General features: G+C 39.4%; 1 protein-coding gene across 8 annotated transcripts in view; it reads left to right on the plus strand.

The window, feature by feature from the left end:
* The first annotated feature begins 90 nt into the window (after positions 1-90).
* ZNF454 (zinc finger protein 454) overlaps positions 91-23639 on the plus strand; it is a 39120-nt gene continuing 15571 nt past the window's right edge. For 2 of the 8 annotated variants that reach the window (XM_074312160.1, XM_074312163.1), the window contains exons 1-4: positions 91-667; positions 1721-1838; positions 3340-3466; positions 3864-3953. In XM_074312160.1, the coding sequence (XP_074168261.1) occupies positions 1806-1838; positions 3340-3466; positions 3864-3953 (250 nt within the window). In that variant the 5' untranslated portion in view covers positions 91-667; positions 1721-1805. The other 6 variants (XM_074312161.1, XM_074312162.1, XM_074312166.1 and 3 more) reach the window with 6 other exon arrangements.

Consider the following 23639-nt stretch of genomic DNA (forward strand, 5'->3'; position numbering starts at 1 on the left):
GGATCAGGAGCCACTCACCACCGTCAACTTTTCGTTAGTCTAGCTTCTTGAGCGTTTTTCCAAGGCAGAGACCGAATCCCAGAGTGACCCGAGCGGAACCAACAGTCGCACCTGCGGGTTAGCGCACGGGGAGTTATCTGCGTGATGGAACGCCGACACCCCGCTGAGGCTCCTGGGAAATGTAGTTTCAGTACGGAAAACCTCTAGGGGCGGGGTTTGAGAGGCGAGGGAGCGGGGTTTGAGGGGCTGTGCGCTGTCTGCGCGGGCGCGCAACATCTTTCTCCGCCCCGCGCGAGTAAAGGTGCTCGCCACCGATTTGCCATCTGGGAAGTAGAGATGCTGCGCACCTCGAACTTGCGAGGATTCAGCTCAGCGGTTCCCAGGGCAACGCGCAAGCGCAGTTCAGACCCGGGCTGCGGACTCCAGCTCTTTGTGTTCTGCGGGGGATGTGGCGGTTGCGGTCTCTGGCCGCCGGCCGGGGCTCCTCAAAGGGCAACTCAGTGGTGACCAGGCACGGTGGCCAGAGCTTCATTGGGAGCGCGGGAGCGGTCGTGGCTGGTCGCGCCCGGGAAGAAGGACAGAGGTGAAAGCCAAGTAGGTCCGGGTCGTGCTCCATTCTGGAGAACGCTGATCTGATGCCTCAAACTTCCCGGGATGTGTAGCTAAGGTTTGTTTCCTAAGAGAAAAAGAGGACGACCAGGTGTGCGCTCTTGGGTTTAGGGTCCGAATCTCCGAGTGCCCGTGAAGGATGATGCGGTCAGGTCTTCTGGCGCGCATCTTGGAGCCGACCACTGGAACCCCGTTTACGCTCAGGGATAGATGCTCCCGGTGGTGTTCAGAGCCCTGTACGCAGAACCCTCCGAGGCGGGCACCGCGGGGCAGCCCCCGCGGCATCTCCGCTGTGGACCTAGCAGAGCAGAGGGCTGGAGGGTGGGCTGGGTTGTGTCAAGAAGATTCTTAAATCCCCTCTCTCTCCTCCTCCCACACCTAAATACACTGCTGCCCACCTTTGACTCTAGGTCACCCAAACGGCCCCAGAGGAGAGGCCTGAGGCCAGAGAAAGGGCTTGTCTTGAGAGATTTCGACCATGAAGATCTAACCTTCTTAGCTTCCTTTCTGAGGAGAAAGAAGTGACCTTCCCCACCTCCACTTCCCTCCCAGAATTAGGCAGCTGTCCTGTGAGGACACTTCTCTAGAGACCTCTCAGTGTGACTTAAGGGCAAAAGTTGGAGTGTGAGTACCAAGCGTGAGAACGGGGCTGGAGGGGTGCTCTCTGCAAGAAGTCAGTGGAAGGGATATGAAAGGGAAAATGTGGAGGATTCTAGTCGATGCTAGGGGAAAGATGTGTGGTGGGGCAGTACCGTGTTTCCCCGAAAATAAGACCTAGCCGGACCATCAGCTCTAATGCGTCTTTTGGAGCAAAAATTAATATAAGACCCGGTCTTACAGTAAAATAAAACTGGGTCTTATGTTAATTTTTGCTCCAAAAGATGCTTTAGCGCTGATGATCTGGGTAGGTCTTATTTTCGGGGAAACAGGGTAGCTTGGTAAGTGATTCCCTTTACAGTGGAGGCCAGCAGAAACACCCTCAGGAGGAGGAGGGAGAATTGGGAGCAAATAGAGATTAAGAATTCAGGGCTGGGGTTATTATTGGTGGACTCCCAGGATGTGAATGCTCACAGCCTCACTCTGGACTGCTGTGTGGTGTCTTTTGAACCAGTGTGTGTAGAAGTTTCCAGCCTCAGGAGTCCTTGCTCCAAGTCCAAGCTGACTTGTTCCTAAAAGTGTTCATCAGAGAAGAAGGAATGGCTGTCAGGTACCTGCCAAGCATGGTCCAGGTGAGTGGGGACTTGCTGTGGGGTTCTCCCCACCACACACTAAATTACCTTAGAAGATTTGAATGTAGAGGTCTGGAGCGTGTGGGCATGTTTCTTTTCCCTGACCAGGAGCTTTTCTCCCAATCCAGTCTCACTCAGAGGTCTGATCCAGTCTCTACTTTCTTTCCCCACACCCCATGCTGGGCTGATCCTAGTGGGTGTAGAGCTAAGGAACTTGTTAAAGGTCTCCTAAGTGACAATGGGAACTGGAACCCAGGTTGGTTGGAAATGGAAACTTGCAATCTTCCCACTAGCAACTAAGATTATAGTGTAAGAGGTAAAGGAAGTTCCTGAGACAGGAGCTAAATGAAAAAAGAGGTTGGAGCATTTTCCTGGGGAGGTGGGATTTACTGGACTCTTTTTTTAAATTTATTTTTTATTTTTTTATTATGACATTTGGCTTTTTACTTGAGAGGATTATTGCATACCAATGGAATCATTCAAAAGATGTGGTACATGTATACAATGGAATATTACTCAGCCATAAAAAGATGAAATCTTACCATTTATGATAAAATGGATGGACCTAGAGGGTATTATGCTAAGTGAAATAAGTCAGACAAAGACAAACACCATATGATTTCATTTGTATGTGGAATCTAGGAAAAAAAACACACAAAATAAATAAACAAAACAGAAGCAGACTCATAGTACAGAGAACAAACTGATGGTTGCCAGATGGGAGGGTAATTGGCACTGGTTGAAAAAGGGAAAGGGATTAAGAAGTACAAATTGGTAGTTAGAAAATAGTCACAGGATGTAAAGTACAGCACAGGGAATATAGTCAATAATATTATGAAAACTATGTATGGTGCCAGGTGGGTACTAGACTAGTCAGGGGGATCACTTCATAAGTTATATAAATGTCTGACCACTGCTGCACACCTGAAACTAACGTACTATTGTATATCAACTGTAATTAAAAAATTTAAAAAAATTTTTGAAAAGATACGTTTTCAATTTCAATAAATTACTAAAAAGGTTTGAGCAGTGCCAACCTCTATAGAATAAGTGTATGGGTTGCACTTTGAAGAAGACAGCATTTATTTGAGTGTATAAATTCTGATGATTTGCTAAAATTGTTCACTTTACACTTAAGCCAGTCCAGGGCAGGAATCGGTAGCAGAAACATTGAAAGGGATGAGCAGCTGGTTGAAGGTGCTGTGTTGAACCGAGACACAGCTCACTAGCTACTCACTCTCCTTTTCCCGCTTTCTGACTTCCCTTTAGGACCCATCTCAGGCACCATTTTTTTCTGTGAAACTGGTCTCCATGGTGCCAGTCCACTGTGATATTTCTCTTCCCTGACCTTTTCCTCAAATTCATTGTCAGTGTCATACCATTAATCTTGTGTTTACAAGTTGCCTTACTTTGGTTGCCACGTATGGCCGATATTAGGCATGTAAAATGTGCCATGTGAAAGGGTAGCCACCAGTCAACAGGGATGGGCTTGCTGTTACAGGAGTCAGTGACCTTCAAGGATGTGGCCGTGCTCTTCACCCCGGATGAGTGGGCACAGCTGAGCCCTGCACAGAGGGCTCTGTACAGGGAGGTGATGCTGGAGAACTACAGCAACCTGGTCTCTCTGGGTAAGTGGCCAGCCTCCGAAGTCTTAGCTTCACGTTGGGACACCTCCCTGGGACCCTGAAACTGGTTGCACAGAGAAGATTGGGCTGGGCATGCTGACTGAGGGTGTTATTTTCAAGGCTCCGACATGCCTGTCCTTGGTGTCCTGGGCACAGGACTCTTTGGGGGCCTAAGGTGAGTAAGGGTCAAATCCTCCTTCCCTTCACCAGGGAGAAGGACATGGAAACAGGTTGTCTGTCAGGCCCGAGCCATCTTTTTGTCCTCTGGGAACTCGTCTCTGCCCTGGGCCTTCCTATCAAGTCACCTTTTCCAGGAAGTTCCAAGGATCAGATCGCATCCTTGCATGATTTTATTGCTAGTATGAACAGCTGTGGTCCATTTTTTTCCCCTCACAAACAGGACTCTTAGGACCCAAACCAGATATGGTCGCCCACTTGGGAAGAAAGGAAGAGTGGATGCCGCAGGACGCTTCTGGATGCTTCTGTCTTGGTAAGAATTCTGCAGTGCGAGGCGTCGGGAGAAACAGCAGATGCATCAGGCCTGTGGACTGAGAAATGAGCATCTTTTCCCTTTTGTCCACCTTAATACCTTGTTGCCACATTTGTCCCCACATGCATGTGGCACTCCTTTCTTGTGGCGATTTGTGCCTGCCTGGACCCTCCATGATTTTCTTCTCTCCCAATTTGGCATGGATTAGTAGTCTCCGGTTTGGAAACGACCTCATATATAATCTGGGCAGCTCTGCCACCATGCTTGCATGTCCCATTGTCCTGCTCGCACTTCTCCAGTGAGGAGTTGCACACTGGGTCACACACAGCAGAGTGGCTTCTTATCCTACAGCCAGTTACCATATGTCTACTGAGGCCAGTCTTCTACCTGAATACTGCACATTTCTTCACCCACTTCCTGTTGGTTCATACACGTGTGCATACCTTCAGCCAGCACATAATTATTCTCCAGTGTCTGCGGCACCACACTGAGCTGTGTGCACCAGGACAGCGTGGCCAGGCCTATGACATATGCTACTGTGCCACCACACCTGGCACAGTGCTCGGCAGCTGCTGAGGGGCATAGACTGGCTGCTTGGGAATACAGAGCACATGACAGTTTAGTGGCTGTTACTTGTCTTGAGGAGCCCATTGTACCTGGTAGCTTAAGAGCAGGTTCTAGGGAGCGTATTGCCTTATCCAAGAGATTACAACAGTTCACTTTCACTACATTTGCAGGCTACAAAGCAGTTAAATATTTTTTAAAAAGCTTTTGTTACTGACTTTGCCCAGGGAAGTAGGCAGGAATTCATATCCTATAGTAAATAACTATATATCTGGAATGTCTAGGACCCAATCTGTTATGGAATTTAAATGTCTTAACTCCAACACACGGTTATCAAACAAAAATCTTGTAACTTACCCCAATAGCATTCTGAATTTGTATGTTCTATTATAACCAAACTAAGGCATTTTAATATTTCATTCTGTATTATACAAGCAGTGCATAACAAAAATGGGGGAGTTAAAAGAAATTCATCTTCTGTCCTTGCCACTCTGGCATCATAACCTCCTTCATGCTTCCATTTATTTGTCATTAACACTAGTTCTTTATTGCACGTGTCGGGGGAGATGAAGATGAAGAAGGACTTTGATGCCTGTAAGGGACTTTATAGTCACCATGGGTAATGACCTGGAAAACCAGGTGGTCCTGGGTCAGTCCTTCCCAGGGGCCCTTCACAACCCTCAGTTCCAGCACCTCCTATTTTCTGTATTGCCTAGACACCCCAAACGTTGACCGACTCATGAAGGATGATAGTGGTTAGCCAGGCAGAGGTGGAAAGAAGTCTCATTTTCTATCTCCCAATAAAGATTTATAGTTGTTCCCTCCTTTCCCGAGAAGGTGGTTTTTATTGTTGAACAGTAGCATCTCATCTTTCGTTTGTTAACTGGAAAATGCTACTACAAAGAAATGGTAGTCATTTCCAAATAATTATCGCCCTCTTGTCTCATTAAAATATTCATTGGATTCATTTTTAGTTTTTGTTTTGTCTTATTTCTGTTTCATTTCTTAATGACTGGCTAGGACTTGAGAAACCATATAGAACAATGGTTATAGGTTTTATACCTGATTTTTAAGGGACTGGATCTAAACCTTGCCCATTGTTGCACCAATTACTCTTGGTGTAGAATAGACACTTATTTTTAAACAGAATAAGAAAGAGTCCTTCTGATAGATAGCTTTCCTTCTTAATTTTTCTCTCTGGGCCATGAGCTAGTAGAGGGAGAAGAAAGTCAGTTGAGCGCCTGTGGCTGGGCCCTGTGCTAGGTGATTTCTGGGGATTTATGTTAACTGCCCCATCTAATAATTACAACCCGAGGCAAGTATGATTAACCCCGCTTTACAGAAAATCAAGCCTCAGAGTAGTTGATTAATTTGGATGATTTAATGTTGCTGAAACGTGGCAAGTCAGGATTAGGGTGAAGCCAGCATGAAACCCATCTGATCCTCAAACCGTGTCATTTTTCCTCCTCCAAAATAGCTAATTACACAAAAAATTATTTAGTCAGTAAACCTAAAGAAAACTGTTTGATCCCTTGCTTTAAGCTGTAACTTTTTACATTTCTTATTTATTAATCTGTTTAGGTTTCTCTTTGTTGTGTCAATTGAACATTTTACCCTTTAGCTTTAAATTAGTCTATTTTGAGCTATAAAATGTATTCATTTATAATTGTGCATGGTGCGCACCTATAGTTTTAACATTTGTAGATTATTTCCAATTTTACCTGCATGTTTTTTTCTCTTAAATTTGTTGGGAATTTTTTTTAGAGAACCAGCTCTTATTTATTTGTCTGACGTGGAATTTTATTTCTATACCTGGCATTACCATTTCCTTTTTTTTTTACCTTAAACTAAAGAAACAACACCCAGACTCCACTGTCTGTCTTAAGAAACAGGATGTAGCGGCACAGGAAGTCCCGTGTCACCCCTGTCCTTACCTACCGGAGAGCCGTCAGCGTGATTCTGCGCAGTTCAGTGCTGCTCTTCTGCTCTGACCGCATGTATGAAGAGCTCTTAGCAATTTTGGTGCTATAAAGCTTGATATATATGTCTTGTACTGTAGATACGTTTCCACACCTTCTGCTTTTAAATCCTTGTTGAGATGTGTAGCTCTAGGTCTTTTTAAACTGCACTTTGAGATTCCTTCAATGACTGTCCCTTAATTTACCCTTTTTCGAGCTGATAGACCTGTTTCCAGACTTTTTGCTGTGTTCAATAATGCTGACCTGAATATCCTTGTACGTACTTCCTTTTATACACATGGGCCTTGTTTGGGACGTTCTTTAGTGTGTTCATAGATGCAGAAATCCTGGGTGTAAGGGTACATGCTTCTTCAGCTCTACTACATTTTTCCAGGTTGCTGGTTAAATTAGTTTCAAACGACACTAATAGTTGATGTAAGCTCCTATTACCTTCTTGCCAAAATTTGGAACTTTAAGACTTTTAAAACTTCTCCTTTGTCCCATTCCTGAAATATGGTATCTCATTGTGGTTTTAATTTGTGTTTCCTTGTTTACTGGTGAAATTGAACATCTTTTTTTTAAGTGTTGATTATTTGTGTCCTGTAACTTACATATTCATATTCTTTGCCCATTTTTCTATTATAGTTATCTTTTTCTTATTCATTTCTAGGCATTCTATACATATCTGGGAATCTAATACTTTATCAAGTAATACGTATTTCGGTCTATAGCTTATCCTTTTCTTTACTAAGAGAAATTCCTAATTAATGAGCTAAAATAGATCAGTCTTTATCTTTATGATCTTTATCTTAGTGCTTTCTGTGTCCTGTTTAAATAAGCGTCTCTACCCTCAGAGCCACAGGGGAATGACTTGGTCTCATTTGCCTGTGTCCCCAGCACACCAGGTCCTAGTATGTAGTCATTGAATGAAAACATGAATTTCTGATATTAACTTTTGTCTTTCTTTCTGTGTAAGTCTTATCAGAGGTTTTCTTTTTAAATAGACATAGTTAACAAATGTTTGATTTAGCTGATCCTTTCTGTTTTATCTTGATCTATTTTATTAGTTTTTGCTCTTCATTATTCCCTTTGAGATTTTTGGAGCTTATTCTGTTCTTTTTCTGTTTTTAGAATTAAATTTTATCAAAGTAATACATGCATTTAGTTTAAGGAAACCACAGTGTTTATTATGAAAAACAGTGGCCTCTTGTCTCTCCTCTTCCCCATTCTCCCCTCTTTAGAAATAAGCACTTTCTCTTCTTTTAGCTGATTATTTGGTCTGTTTGCTTCCATGTCTCCAAGTAACGTGTTTGTATTGTTACCTCGGGATTTTTTAGTTTTAGACATTATTTATCTGAATTCCTTCCATAAAAAGTGAGGATTAAACTCACCGCCCCAACCAGTCATCTTACTGCCTCTTCCACTCCCTGTCTTCCCCCGAAGAGTTGTAGGGTCATTGTGCTCAGAGCAGTCTTTGCACCCTTAGTCACTGTTCACAGCGTATCCACATAGTTAATTATGACAACTTTGGCTTTCCTAAGCAATCTGTTCCCGGCATTCATTTGTTCTTTGCTTAGTTTAATTTATTTTAATCTCAGCCCTTCTCCAGTTGTCTGCATCTGCTCTCAAGACTTACATATTCATCAGGCACTGTGATAGTTTCGTTTTCCTGGAAAAGCCTCTTCTGGAGCCTCTGACCTACTCCATTCTAGAGCCTGGCACCAGTTGTCATCCTCCTGTGAAGCCCCTCTTTCCTGTCTGCATATCCCCTGTCATATTCTTGCTTGGTTTACTCTCTTCTTTTGGTGGCATACATCATCCAGTAACTTCCTAAGAAAGGATGCCGGGAGTCATTTTTTTGTAGCCTAGCATGTCTGTAAATGTCTTTTTTCTGCCCTGACACTTTCTGGGTAGTTTCACTAGATCAAATTCAGCACTGTAATTCAGTCAGCTCTTGAGAAATACAAAGTCATTCTGATTCTTCATCAGTTATGACCTGTTTCCCTCTCCGAAAGCTTGTGGGGGCTCCTCCTATACTCCCATGCTCTGACGTCTCTGAGTGATCTACCCTGGTGTGGTTCTGTTTGGTGAGCATTTCCATCTGAAATTTTTGCCCTTTGGATCTTCTCTTATAGTGGAAGACATTTTCTTCTATTATTGTGTAATTCCCACCTTCAGTTTTCTCTTATTTTCTCTTCATGGAATGCTTGATACCACCAGTACTAGTCTTCTAATTTTCTTTTTATGAAAACTTCCATCTTTGTTTTTTTCTACTTTTTGACAAATTTTTCAATTTTATCCTCCAATTTTTCTCTTGGGGATTTTAAAATATTTTTAATCAGCTTCATTAAAGTATAATTTATGTGCAGTAAAATTAACCAGTTTTAAAGTGTAATATTTTATACAAATTTATACAGTTGCGTAACCATCACCAAATCAAGAAAAATAACATTTTGGTCACCCCTAAATGTTCCCTTTTACTTCTTTGCAGTGAATCCCCTGCTCCAGCCCCAGCCCCAGCCCCTGGCTACCACTGATGTGCTTTTGTCGTGAGTTTAAGTTTCCAGGATCTCCTATGAATGGAATTATGTTGCATGTGCTCTTTGGCATCTGACTTCTTTCACTTAGCACAATATCTTTGACACTCATCTTGGATGTTTTGCATGCCGTAGTTCCTTGCTTTGCTGAATAGCATCCTGTTGTGTGGCTGGACCACTATTTGTTCATCCATTCATCACTGATGAACACTTGGGTTATTTTCAGTCTTCGTGAAAATAAAACTACCGTGAACATTCTGGTACAAGGTTTTGTGTGGACATATTTTTAGTTCATATGCTTTTTCCAGACATATGTTTTCACAGAGGTAAATGCCTAGCGGTAGGGTTGCTGGGTTGTATACTAAATGTGTATTTAACTTTATAATAAATTGTGGAACTGTTTGCATTTTGCATTCCCACAGCAATGTATGCAAGGCTCCGGTGTTTCTCCCTGCAGTGGTGACGGCTCCTGCAGTGCTGAGTGGCTGTGACAGGCCATCCTCCTTGTCAACTGCCTTAGGGGGAAAGCATTCAGTGTTGCACCATAGCGTATAATGTTAGAGGGAGAATTGTTTTGTAAATGCTCTTTTATCAGGTTGAGGAAGTTTACACCTATTCCTGGTTTGATGAGAGTTTTATCATAAACAGATGTAGAATTTTTGTCAAATGCTTTTCTGAATCCTTAAGATGATACTATGGTTGATATAGTGAATTATACTGATTGGTTTTAAAATCTCAACTCAAATTTGCATTCCTGGAAAAAACCTATTTTGTCTTGATTTACTACCCTTTTTAAATATTGCTAGATTTAATTTAACATTTTATTAAGAACTGTTGCATTGGTATTCATGAGGAATATTAGTTTGTAATTTTCTTTCCTTTGGTATCAGAGAGTAACATTAGCCTTATAAAATGAATTTGGAAGTTTCTTCTTCTCTTCTGTTTTCTGGGGAAATGTGTGTAGAATTGGTATCATTTCTTCATTAAATGTTTGGTAGAACCAGCAAAGTCTTCTGGGCTGGCTGGCTTGCTCTCTCTCTTTCTTTCTTTCTTTCTTTCTTTCTTTCTTTCTTTCTTTCTTTCTTTCTTTCTTTCTTCTCTTTCTTCTCTTTCTTCTCTTTCTTTCTTCCTTTCTTCCTTTTCTCGTGGGATGGGTTTAAACTGCAAATTCAGTTTCCTCAGCTTTCTGCTCTTTAATAGGCCACAGATTTTAGCTTGGGCCTCCCCAAACCCTGATATCTGTCACTTCAATTCACTGAGACTCCTGGCTGTTTTGGTCCCATGCAATGACATAGAAACCGCCTCCAGGAGCCAAGCTGGGGCATCCCTAGGTTTTCCCTTGTCTGTTTCCCTTCTCCCAGGCATCACCATCTTCCCCTGTTATTTGTCCATTGCCTAAAAACAGTTGTTTCATTTTCTTGTTTTCTAACTGTTTAATATGGGAATTCTCTATTGACTTTTCAAATCCTGCCATCATTTTTAATTTCCAAGAACTCTTGTTTCTCTGAATATTGCTTTATTTGTAAGCTGTTATTCATGTTTTACAGTTAAATATATTACTTCTAAAGAATTAGTTTTTAAAAAGATTGTCTCTCCCCTGCTAGGCTCTGTGTTCTTGAATTTTCTCTTTATTTTGGTATCTCTTTCCTCAGTGTCCAGTAATCCCTGATTGTCTGCCCAGTTAAACAGCAGAAGACTGGAGTCCTCAGGAAGCTCTGCTGGGGAGTAGGTGGGGCTCCAGTCTTCAGCGAACCATCCTGCAGTCAGCTGCCGGGGTGTTCCCATCCCGGGGTGTTTACTTTCTCTGAGAGAAAATGTCTCTGATCTTTTGCGGAGCTGGGAGTATGTGAGGATGTCCCTCCTCCTCTGAGTTGGAGAAGGAGTCTGGGGGCCTAAAGGCTTTATAAACTGATCTTAAACCTTCTTTTATCCACCCCCACTCCCCACTTCTGGATGTACGTGATGGTGCCAATGCTTGAAGCTTTTGATAATTTGAAAGTAAATTGGGTTAGTTTCTGGTCTCTTCTCTGGGAGTGGTCTCGACTATATTGTATAGGGGCTTGGGTCATACTACTCACATGCCTTGCTTGAAACCCTAGAGTTACGTAGTTTAAAACCATACTGTTTTTTGTGTGTGTGTGTTTTTTTGATGTGGGCCAGTACAACTGCGGCTGTAGCCCCTTAATTCAGCCCACACTGAAATGGCCTGCGCCCCAGTGAGAGCTGACTCTGAGCGAAGTGGCCTTCCTCCTCACCCCAGCTAATCTTCAGTGCAGTAAAGCCAGGCTGTGTTTCTCTGCCCGTTTCATTAACAATTAACTGAGTGTTATTCTTTACCTAAAACATTGAAAAGACAAATATTCTTTTATATACAAATGATGTGTTTTTATTATCACAATCAAGAAACGGCTTTCATAGACATAGCTATCCAGTAGCTGCTAGAAAAGAAAGCTAACAGTTGGGTAGTTTTGTTGACCCAAATTATTTTTGAAATTTATCTCCCAGATTTTTAAAACTTTTTCTGAAGTAATACTAACACAGAAGAGTACACAAATCATAAGTGTACAACTCAACAGATTTTTACAGTATAAATACATCTGTATAACCAGTACCTATATCAAGAAATCAAATCTTAAAAAAAAAAAAAAAAAAAAAGTCAAATCTTACTAGCGCACCAGAACCCTCCCATGCCTTCTGTTCCTTTTGTCCTAAAGAAAACTACGACCCTGACCATAGCTGTAGTTTTGCCTATTTTAAAACTTCTTTTAACTAAATTACTAGAGTAATATTTATTAACAACATTACATAATTTTCAGGTATAAAGATTATAATTCAACATCTCTGTAGTCTATACTGTGCTCCCCACCCGAAGCCTAGTTTCCTTCGGTCACCTTTGGTTTGATTCCCTTTACCCACTTCTCCCTCCCCTTTTACCCTGTACAAACCACCATTCTATTGTCTGTATCTATGAGTTTGTTTTTGTTTCGTTTGTTCATTTGTTACTTTTTGTTTTATATTCCACATGTGAGTAAGATCATATGGTTTTTGTCCTTTATATCTGATTTTTTTATTTATTTACTTATTTATTTATTTCATTTAGCATAATACTCTCAAGATTCATCTATGTTGTCACAATGGAAATATTTCATCATTTTTGTGCTTAAGCAGTAGTCCATTGTGTATATGAACCACTTCTGTTTATCCATTCATCACTCACTTAGGTTGTGAACACTTAGTTTATATTCATGTCTTTGCTATTGTAAATAATGCCATAATGACCTTAGGGGTGCATGTATCTTTACAAATAAGCGTTTTCATATTTTTGGTGTAGATACCCAGAAAAGGGATTGCTGGATCATATGATAGTTCTGTTCTTAATATTTTAAGGAACCTCTGTACTGTTGTCCATAGTGGCTGATCTAGTTTACATTCCCACCAACAGTGTATGGGGGTTCCCTTTTCTCCACGTCCTCTCCAACACTTGTTATTTCTTGTCTTTTTGATAATAGCCATTTTAATGGGTGTGAGGCGTTATCTCATTGTGGTTTTGATTTGCACTTCCATGATGATTACTGGTGTTGAGCATCTTTTCACATGTCTATTGGCCATGTGTATGTCTCTTTTGGAAAAATGTCTATTCATGTCCTCTGCCCATTTTTTAATCAGATTGTTTGTTTTTTGTCGTTGAGTTGTGTGAGCTCGTTATATATTTTGGGTATTAACCCCTTATCAGATGTATCATTCGCAAATATCTTCTCCCATTTGGTTGGTTGCCTTTTTGTTTTGTTGATGGTTTCTTTTGCTGTGCAGAAGCTTTTTAGTTTGATGTAGTCCCCTACATTTATTTTTACTTTTGTTTCCCTTTAAAACTTTATATAACTGGAATCATACAGCATGTACTTTTCTGTCTGGCTGCTTTCCTTCAAGAATGTGTTTGAAATGCATCCATGTTGTCATGTGTAGCAATAGTTGGTTCATTCTCATTGATGCATAGCATTTCACTGTGTAAACCTACCACTATTTGTACATTCTACTTTTGCTAGACATTTGGATTATTTCTAGCTTGGAGCTATTATGAATAGTACTGCTATGAACATTCTTGTACATCTTTTAGAGAATATATGACAATTAAGTTCATGAACTTATTGCAATGATGTTGCTAAACCTTTTTTGATATCAGAGGGATTATTCATTATGAATTTGTACCAACTGGACAAACAGTTAACCAAGTTTACTATTTGGAAGTGCAGAAAAGGCTGTGTGAAAAAGTTAGATAACCTGAACTTTTCGCCATTGATTCATGGCTCTTGCATCAGGTCAAAGCACCAGCTCACACAGCATTGTCTGTGAGGGAGTTTTTAGCTAAGAAACAAATAACTGTATTGGAACACCCTCCCTACTCACCTGATCTGACCCCCAATGACTTCTTTCTTTACCGAAAGATAAAGGAAATATTGAAAGGAAGACATTTTGATGACATTCAGGACATCAAGGGTAATACGATAATAGCTCTGATGGCCATTCCAGAAAGAGTTCCAAAATTGCTTTGAAGGGTAGACTAGGCACTGGCATCGATGCATAGCTTCTCAAGGGGAGTACTTCGAAGGTGACCATAGTGATATTCAGCAATGAGGTACGTAGCATTATTTTCTAGGATGAGTTCACGACCTTAATTGTCCGACCTCTTATGTATACATTTCTCTTGACTGTATAGTTAGGATTACTATGTTCATGAGTATGTGAGCTTTAGTAAACACTGTCAAATCCACATGGAAGACTCATTATTCATTGTTTTCCATATGGGTATCCAGTTGACCCAGGATCATTTATTAAAAAGACTGTCATTTTCACATTGTACTACAGTGTCACCTTTGTCAGACATATGGTGACTGCATGTGTGTGGGTCTGATTCTGGGTTCTATAATCTGTCCTGTTGGTCTGTTTGTGTGCAAGTCTGTTTCTGAACTCTATTTTGTTTCATTCTTTTTGTCTAATCTTGTGCCAATACAATATTGTTTTACCCTAATGTTATAATGAGTCTTAAAATTAATGATATAAGTCCTCCAGCTTTGTTCTTTTCTTTTCTTTTTTTTTTTAGAGTTTTAGGGTTGGGTATTCAATTTCCACAAAATTTCTGATGGAATTTTTGTAAGAATTGGACTTAATCTGTAGGTTAAGTGGGGAGAATGAGAAGTATTCCGTTCTGTGAACATGGTAGATCCCTAATTTACTTAGGTTTTCTTTAACTTCCCTGAATTTTTGTAGTTTTATATGTACAGTTATTACACATCTTCTGTTATATTTATTTCTAAGTATTTTTTGTTTTGTTTTCAAAGCAATTATAAATATCTTTTGAAAGTTTAATTTTCCAATTATTTGTTGCTGGTATGTAGATATACTGTTAGTTTTTATATATAGATCTTATATCCAGCAACTTTATTAATTTTAATAGATTGTCCAGAGTATTTTGTGTTTTTCTATGAACATAATATTATCTGAGAATAATGACATTTTAAGTTTTTTTCTTTCCAACCTTTTCTTTTTCTTTTTCTTTCTTTTTTTTTTTTTACTTTGTATTAAGACTTCTAGTACACTATTAAATAGAAATAGTGATAGCAGTCATGCTTATTTCATCCCAGTCTCAGGGAATATTTTACAATTAACTGTGATGTTTGGTGTAGATTTTTTTGTAGACACTGTTGATCAGATTAAGGAAGTTTGTTTCTACTACTATGCTAAGTTTTTATCATGACTGGATGTTGAATTGGGTCCATTGATTTTTCAGCATCTATTGAAATAATGATGTGGTTTTTCTCCTTTATTTTTGTTACTGTGGTGAATAACATTGAGTGATTGAAATGTGAAAACAACCTTGGAATTTCAGCTTATTTGTGATATATTATCCTTTTTTATGTCACTGTATTTCTTTTACTATTTTTTTGTTTGTTTGTTTTTTAGGAACTTTGCATCTGTGTTCATGAAAGAGAATGGTCTGCGATTTTATATATTTTATTGTCTTCACCAGATTTTGGTAGTAGGTTGTGCTAACTTCATAAAACTAGTTAGAAATGTTCCTTCTTTTCAATTCTCTAGAAGTTCCTATGTAAGATTGATGTTATGTTATTTCTTCCTTAAATGTTCAGAAGAATTCATTAGTGAAGCCATCACTGCCTGGAAATTTCTTTGTGAAAAGATTTTAAATTGAAGATTCAAACTATTTATTAGATATAGAACCATTTAGATTTTCTGTTTCTTCTTGTGTCTGATTTAGTACATTGTACCTTTCTAAGAATTTGAGTCTTTTGTCTAAAGCATCAAATTTATTGGCACAAAGTTTTCTCATTATGCTATTATATTACAAATGTCTGTGATACCTGTCCTGATGTCACTTTACCATTCTTAGAATTGGTAATATGTGCCTGTCCTCTTTTCTTGATTAGGCTTGCTAGAGGTCTATCATTTTTTTTATTAAGTTATTAATTTCTGTTATCTTTAATATTTCTCCTTTGGGTTTGTTATTTTTCTACTTTTTTGAGATTGATAATAGACAGATAGATAGATGTACATTTCCTTCTAAACATGGATGTAGCTGTATCCTATAAGTTCCATTTTATGTTTTTATTATTTAATTTAAAATATTTTCTAATTTTTGTTCTGTTTTCTTCTTTGATCTATCAGTTATTTAGAAATGTATTGCTTAATTTAGAAATATCTGTGGGTTTTTAAACTGTCTCTCTGGTATTTTGGTATTCATTTCTGGCTTAATTCCACTGAGTTCAGAGAACATACTTTGAGTGTTCGCAGTCCTGTGAAATGTGTTCATTCTGCCTCACGGCCCAGCATATGGTCAGTTTTGATAAATATTCTATATGCACTTATGTACAGTGTGTATTCTATTATTGTTGGGTATAGTGTTCTAAGTATATCAATATGGTTATGTTTGTCAATCAGGTTGTTGAAATCATCCTTATTCTTAATGGTTTGATTTCTGAGTTATTGAAAGTGGTATGTAAATATGTATCACTGTGATTGTTAAGATTTCTCTATGTATCCTTTTCATTCTCTCAATTTTTACTTTATACATTATGAATATGTAATGTGCAAATGTAGATTTGTTGTATGTTCTTGGAGAATTGACCTTTTTGTCAATATGAAATACTCTAAAATCTATTTTTTATGACATTTGTTTGATGTAAGTATACCAGCTTTCTTGTGGTTAATGCTTTCTTGAAAAAACTTTTTCATTCTTGCCTATATTTCTATATTTTGTTCTATATTTTTGGTATTTCTCTACTTTTTTAATGTGTTTTGTTTCCTCCTTCTACAACACAAATAATTCCAATTTATATTACTTCTGAGCCTTGGAGACAAAAACCACTAGTAAGTACAGTATGCTTGTGAGTTGAATGTAACAGCTTTTACTAGGTTTGGCCTGTGGTTTTCCTCTATGAGGGAGTTGATGAGTTCTGTCATGTGTTGCTGCTAATGTTTACAACCAAGTATCTTAGGCTGTTTGATATTTTTGCCTTCATCATTCCCATTTCCAGTCCAGTTTATTTATTTTTTTAATTTTTAAGATTTTTATTAAAATACAGCTAACATACAATTTTATATTAGTTACAGGTATACATCATAGTTATTCAACAGTACCCACCTAGCACTATACAGAGAGTTATCACCACATTATTGATTATGTTCCTTATGTTAAAGAAGTGATCACCATAAGTCCAGCAACCATCTGACATTATATTACGCTGTCACAATATTATTGGATTTTTCCCCCCTTTTTTAAATTTTTCAGTTAGAATTGACATTCAATATTATTTCTATTAGTTTCAAGTGTGTAGCATAGTGGTTAGACATCTATATAATTTAGGAAGTGATGCCGCTGACTAGTACTCACCTGGCCCTATACATAGTTATTATATTATTGATTATATTCCCTATACTTTACATCCACATGACTATTTTGTAACTGCCATTTGTATTTCTGAATCCCTTCACCCTTTTCACCCTTCCCCCACCCCTCTCCCATCTATCACCCAGATAGATCTAGTACACACCTGGCACCATACACAGTTATTACAATATTTTTTATTATATTTCTTATGCTATGCCCTACATCCCCATGATACTGTGTAACAACTAATTTGTACTTCTTAATCCCTTCCCCTTTTCACCCACCTCCAATCCCCCCCCAATCTGAAAACCATCAAAATGTTCTCTGTATCTATGAGTTTATTTCTGTTTTTTTGTTTGTTTTTTAGATTCTACTTATAAATGAAATCATATGATATTTGTCTTTCACTGTCTGACTTATTACACTCACCACAGTACCCTCCAAGTCCATCCATGTTATCGTAGGTGGAAAGATTTCCTTCTTTTTTTATGGCTGAGTAATATTCCATTGTATATATGTGCCACCTCTTTTTCATCTGTTCATCCAGTGATGGAGACCCAGGCTGCCTCCACATCTTGGCCATTGTAAACAGTGCTGCAATGAACATGTGGACGCACATATCCCCTTGAAGTAATGTTTTGGGTTTCTTGGTTGTAGGTCCTTGCTTTTCATCACTGTGAATATTTCCTACCAATCCTTCTGGTCGGCAAAGTTTCTGTTGAGAAATCAGCTGGCAGTCTTAAAGCGGGGGCCTCCCTTATAGGTAACTTACTGCTTTTCTCTTGCTGCTTTTAAGATTCTCTCTTTGTCTTTAACCTTTGGCCTTTTAATTATGGTGTGTCTTGGTGTGGGCCTCTTTGGGACTCTGCACTTCCTGGGGTTGTATATCTATTTCCCTCACCAGATTAGGGAAGTTTTCTGTCATTGTTTCTTCAAATAGGTTTTCAATTCCTTGCTCTCTCTCTTCTCCTTCTGGTACCCCTATAATGCAAATGTTGGTACACTTGAGGTAGTCCCAGAGGCCCCTTAAACTCCCCTCAGTTTTTGGATTTTTTTTTTTTTTTTTTCTGTTCTGTTTGCGTGTTTTTTGTTGCCTTATCTACATCTCTGGTTCAATCCTCTGCTTCATCTAATCTACTGTTGATTCCCTGTAATGTATTCTTCATTTCCATTATTGTATTCTTTATTTCTGACTGATTCTTTTTCATGTTTTCTATCTCCATTTTTATGTTTCCCATCTCTTTGTTGAAGTTCTCCTTGAGGTCATTGAGCATTCTTATAACCAGTATTTGGAACTCTGCATATGGTAGATTGCTTGTCTCCATTTTGTTTAGTTCTTTTTCTGGAGCTTTGTTCTGTTCTTTTCTTTGGGACATGTTTCTTTGTCTCCCCATTTTGGCTGCCTCCCTGTGTTTGTTTCTATGTATTAGATAGGGCTGCTATGTCTTCTGGTCTTAGTAGAGTGGCCTTCTGTAGTAGGTGTGCTGTGGGGTTCAGTGGCACACTTTCTGGTCACCTGAGCCATACATTCCAGGTGTTTCCCTTGTGTGGGTTGTGTGTACCCTGCTCTTGCACTTGAGCCTTGGTTAATAACTGCACATCAATGTGAGGGACTGACCCTCGGTCTCACTAGTTGTGAGGAGTGGCCTTGACTACAGTGGAAGAGTTGTTGTGCACGGGCTTACCCTACAAAGCAGGATCTGTCTCAGCAGGACTCTGTTGCCTGCTCAATCTGCCCCTTGGGTGTGTCATTCTTGGAGGTGGCTGGGTGATGCTCCAGCTATTTTCTAAGCTGGCCACTGGGGGTGCCAGCCTCAGGACCACCTTGGAGGGGATCTGTTGCAGGTCAAGTTCAGCTGCACCCTGTGCCCTACCCAGATCCATCTGGCAGAGCCACAAAGAAATCTGCAGATTGCTGCCGGCTGTGTCATGCTTGGAAGTGCGTTGAGAGGCCAAGGCCAGCTGTGGCTAGTGCTGGGCTTAGGGCTGCTCAGCCAGAGGTACAGGAATGCTCAAGCCAGATGCTGCTTGTCTGGGTACTGCAAACCTTTGAGAGACCCTAGGAAAGTCTGCAGCATGAGCTAAGGCAGTTGGTTTGTACAAAAAAGCTACTGGAAGCAGCTTGGACCCACCCCGCCTGAAAGTTAGGCGGGGTGGGTCTGGAATCACCAGGGCGTGGTGAATGAACAGCCTTAGCCAGCTTGATGGAGACTCAGATGCCGTATCTGAGAAGGGGAGGGCTCAACAAAGAAACCATGGTCTCTGTCAGCTCCTCCATCCAGGAGAAAGCTGCCCCTCTAGCCCCCGTCCCAAGCCAGACAACTCTGTTCCCCACTATAATGTCCCTACTGCCTTTCCAGTTGCTGCCCCAGTGCTGGACCTCAGAGCCAGTGATTCAGTCAGTGAGTAAGTCCATGTGTGGGCCCTTTAAGAGGAGTGCCTGGGAGTACAGCCACCCTCCTCACTCAGTCACAATCTCTGCTGCTTTTCACAACCAGCAATTATGGGGACTTCTCTCCCCAGCACTGGAACCCTGGGCTGGGGTGGGACTGGGACCTCTCACTCCTTGGGGGGGTACCTCCATAGCCGAGATATCCCTCCTGATTTTTAATGGTCACATGCAGGTATGGGACCAGCCTGTTCTGTGTCTCTGCCCCTCCTACCAGTCTCAAGGTGGCTTCTTCTACATGTCCTTAGTTGTCAGCAGTCCAGTTTTTGAAGTCCAAAGAAAAGGAGTTTCTAAGCTACAAAATAGACTTTTGGTCCAAGGCAGAAAGTTAAATTTCTCAGGTCTCTCTTCCCATTCTTTTGAATTTCATTTTTTTTCATGTAGCAAGCTGTACTTTCCTGATGCTTTTTTTCCCTTCCTGCCTTAGTACCATAGGCTAGTTTCTGCCCCAATTTATCGCAGTATTTGTTTTGTGTCTGTGTTTGTATGTCTTCTTGGCACTTCCATACAGTGAGACTTCAAATTTGGGACTCTTCACCAGAAAGAAATCAAGATGTCACCACTTTTCTCTTGGATACCAAAGGAGGGTGTAGTCACATTTCTTATCTTGCCCACACCCTTTCATATGATGTAGAACCCAACAGAGAAGGAGTCCACATAGCTGTGATAGGAGACTTGGGTATTATGCTGCTCTTTCAGTTTTGAAGTTTCCAAATTCAAGAGAGAGAGATCAAGGTCACATGATGGTATTATTCTACCCGCTACAAACTAATGGCACTCTTTGGTGCAGGTTGAGAGCCCCTAACATAAAATATATCAATACTACTTTTTTTTCTTTTTTTAAATTCCCATCTCCCCTTTGGCAACTATTAGCTTGTTCTCTATATCTATGGGTCTGTTTTGGTTTTGTTTATTCATTCATTTTGCTTTTATTAGATTTCACATATAAGTGAAATAATATGGTATTTCTCTTTCTCTGACTTATTTCACTTAGTATAAGACCTTCTAGGTCCTCCATCTGTCACAAGTGACAAGATTTCATTCATTTTTATTGCTAAATAAATGTGGTATATATATACACCACATCTTTATCCATTCACCTATTGATGGACATCTAGGTTGCTTCCATATCATGGCTATTACTAGTAATGCTGCAGTTAACATAGGGGTTATCTTTTCAAATTACTGTTTTTGTTTTCAAATTACTGTTTTTGTTTTCTTCAGATAAATACCCTAAGTTGAATGCTGAATCATAATGGCAGCTCTATTTTTAATTTTTTGAGGAACCTCCATTCTGTTTTCTTTTTCTTTTTTTTTTTTTTAATTTATTGGGGCGACAATTGTTAGTAAAATTACATAGATTTCAGGTGTACAATTCTGTATTACATCATCTATAAATCCCATTGTGTGTTCACCACCCAGAGTCAGTTCTCCTTCCATCACCATATATTTGATCCCCCTTACCCTCATCTCCCACCCCCTACCCCCCTTACACTCTGGTAACCACTAAACTATAGTCTGTGTCTATGAGTTTCTGTTTCTCATTTGTCTTGTTCTTTTGTTGTTTTTGGTTTATATACCACATATCAGTGAAATCACATGCTTCTCTGCTTTTTCTGTCTGACCTATTTCGCTCATCATTACTCTCTTGAGATCCATCCATGTTGTCACAAATGTTCCTATATCATCTTTTCTTACCGCCGAATAGTATTCCATTGTGTATATATACCATAACTTCTTTATCCATTCATCTATCGAAGGACATTTTGGTTGTTTCCATGTCTTGGCCACCATAAACAAAGCTGCAATGAACATTGGAGCATACGTGTCTTTATCTATAAATGTTTTCAGATTTTTTGGGTAGATACCCAGGAGAGGGATTGCTGGGTCATACGGTAATTATGTTTGTTATTTTTTGAGGAAACTCCACACTGCCTTCCATAACGGATGCACCAGTCTGCATTCCAACCAACAGTATATGAGGGTTCCTTTTTCTCCACAGCCTCTCCAACACTTGTTACTATCTGTCTTGTTGATGATAGCCATTCTGACTATGTGAGGTGATATCTCATTGTGCTTTTTATTTGCATTTCTCTGATGATTAGTGATGTTCAGCATATTTTCATAGGTCTATTTGCCATTTGTGTGTCCTCTTTGGAGAAATGTCTCTCCAGGTACTCTGCCCATTTTTCATTTGGGTTGTATGATTTTTTTGTTGTTGAGTTCCATGAGTTCCTTGTATATTTTGGATATTAGCCCCTTATCGGAGGCACTGTTTGCAAAAATCTTCTCCCATTCAGTTGGTTGCCTCTTTATTTTGTCGATGGTTTCTTTTGCTGTGCAGAAGCTTTTAAGTTTCATATAGTCCCATTCGTTTATTTTAGCTTTTACTTCCATTGCCTTTGGAGTCAAATTCATAAAATACTCTTTGAACCCAAGGTCCATAAGTTTAGTACCTATGTTTTCTTCTATGCAGTTTATTGTGTCAGGTCTTATGCTTAAGTCTTTGATCCATTTTGAATTAATTTTGGTACAAGGTGACAAATAGCAGTCCAGTTTCATTCTTTTGCACATGGCTATCCAATTCTCCCAGCACCATTTATTGCAGAGGCTGTCTTTCCTCCATTGTACGTTTTTAGCTTCTTTGTCAAAAATTATCTGTCCATATATATGTGGTTTTATTTCTGGGTTCTCAATTCTATTCCATTGGTCTATGTGTCTGTTTTTCTGCCAATACCATGCTGTTTTGATTATTGTAGCCCTGTAGTACAAGCCAAAGTTAGGAAGTGTGATACCTCAATTATTGTTCTTTTTTCTTAAGATTGCTTTGTCTATTCGGGGTCTTTGTGGTTCCAAACAAATCTGATGATTTTTTGTTCTACTTCTTTAAAAAATGCCATCGGGATTTTGATGGGAATTGTATTAAATCTGTATATTGCTTTGGGTAATATGGCCATTTTAACTATGTTGATTCTTCCAATCCATGAGCACGGAATGTCTTTCCATTTCTTTGTGTCTTCTTCAATTTCTGTCAAAAAAGTCTTATAGTTTTCAGCATATAGGTCCTTCACATCCTTGGTTAAGTTTATTCCTAGGTATTTTATTCTTTTTGCTGCAATTGCAAAAGGAATTGTTTTTTGTATTTCTTTTTCTGAGATTTCATTGTTAGTATATAGGAAAGCAATGGACTTTTGTACATTGATTTTGTAGCCAGCAACTTTACTGTATTCGTTGATTGTTTCTAATAGCTTTTTGGTGGAGTCTTTAGGGTTTTCTATATATAGCATCATGTCATCTACAAAGAGTGATAATTTAACTTCTTCATTCCCAATTTGGATGTCTTCTATTTCTTTCTCTTGCCTGATTGCTCTGGCAAGGACTTCCAACACTATGTTGAAAAGCAGATGTGATAGGGGACAGCTCTGTCGTGTTCCTGAACGTAGAGCAAATGGCTTCAGTTTTTCACCATTAATTATGAGATTAGCTGAGGGCTTGTCATATATGGCCTTTACTATGTTAAGGTATTTTCCTTCTATATCTATTTTATTAAGTGTTTTAATCATAAATGGATGTTGTATCTTGTCAAATGCTTTTTCTGCATCAATTGATATAATCATATGATTTTTGTCCTTTATTTTGTTTATGTGATGTATCACATTGATGAATTTGCGGATGTTGAACCACCCTTGTGCCCCGGGGATGAACCCCACTTGGTCGTGATGAATAATCTTTTTAATGCATTGTTGTATTCGATTTGCTAGAATTTTATTTAGGATTTTTGCATCTGTATTCATCAGAGATATTGGTCTGTAGTTTTCTTTTTTGTGTTGTCCTTACCAGGTTTTGGTATCAGGGTAATGTTGGCCTCATAAAATGAGTTAGGGAGTACTGTCTCTTCTTCAATTTTTTGGAAGAGTTTGAGCAGGATTGGTATTAGATCCTCTTTGAAGGTTTGGTGGAATTCACTAGTGAAGCCATCTGGTCCCGGACTTTTGCTTTTGGGAAGGTTTTGGATGACTGATTCAATTTCGTTACTGGTGATCGGTCTGTTTAGATTTTCCAGTTCTTCATGGTTCAGCCTGGGAAGGCTATATGTTTCTAAGAGCTTGTCCATTTCTTCTAGGTTATTGAATTTTGTGGCATATAGTCCTTCATAGTATTCTTGGATGATCCTTTTTATTTCTGTGTTGTCCGTGATTACTTCCCCTTTTTCGTTTCTGATTTTGTTAATTAGTGTCTTCTCTTTTTATCTTAGTGAGTCTAGCCAAGGGTTTGTCA

Source organism: Rhinolophus sinicus, linkage group LG10, assembly GCF_036562045.2.
Source record: "Rhinolophus sinicus isolate RSC01 linkage group LG10, ASM3656204v1, whole genome shotgun sequence".
Taxonomy (NCBI): domain Eukaryota; kingdom Metazoa; phylum Chordata; class Mammalia; order Chiroptera; family Rhinolophidae; genus Rhinolophus; species Rhinolophus sinicus.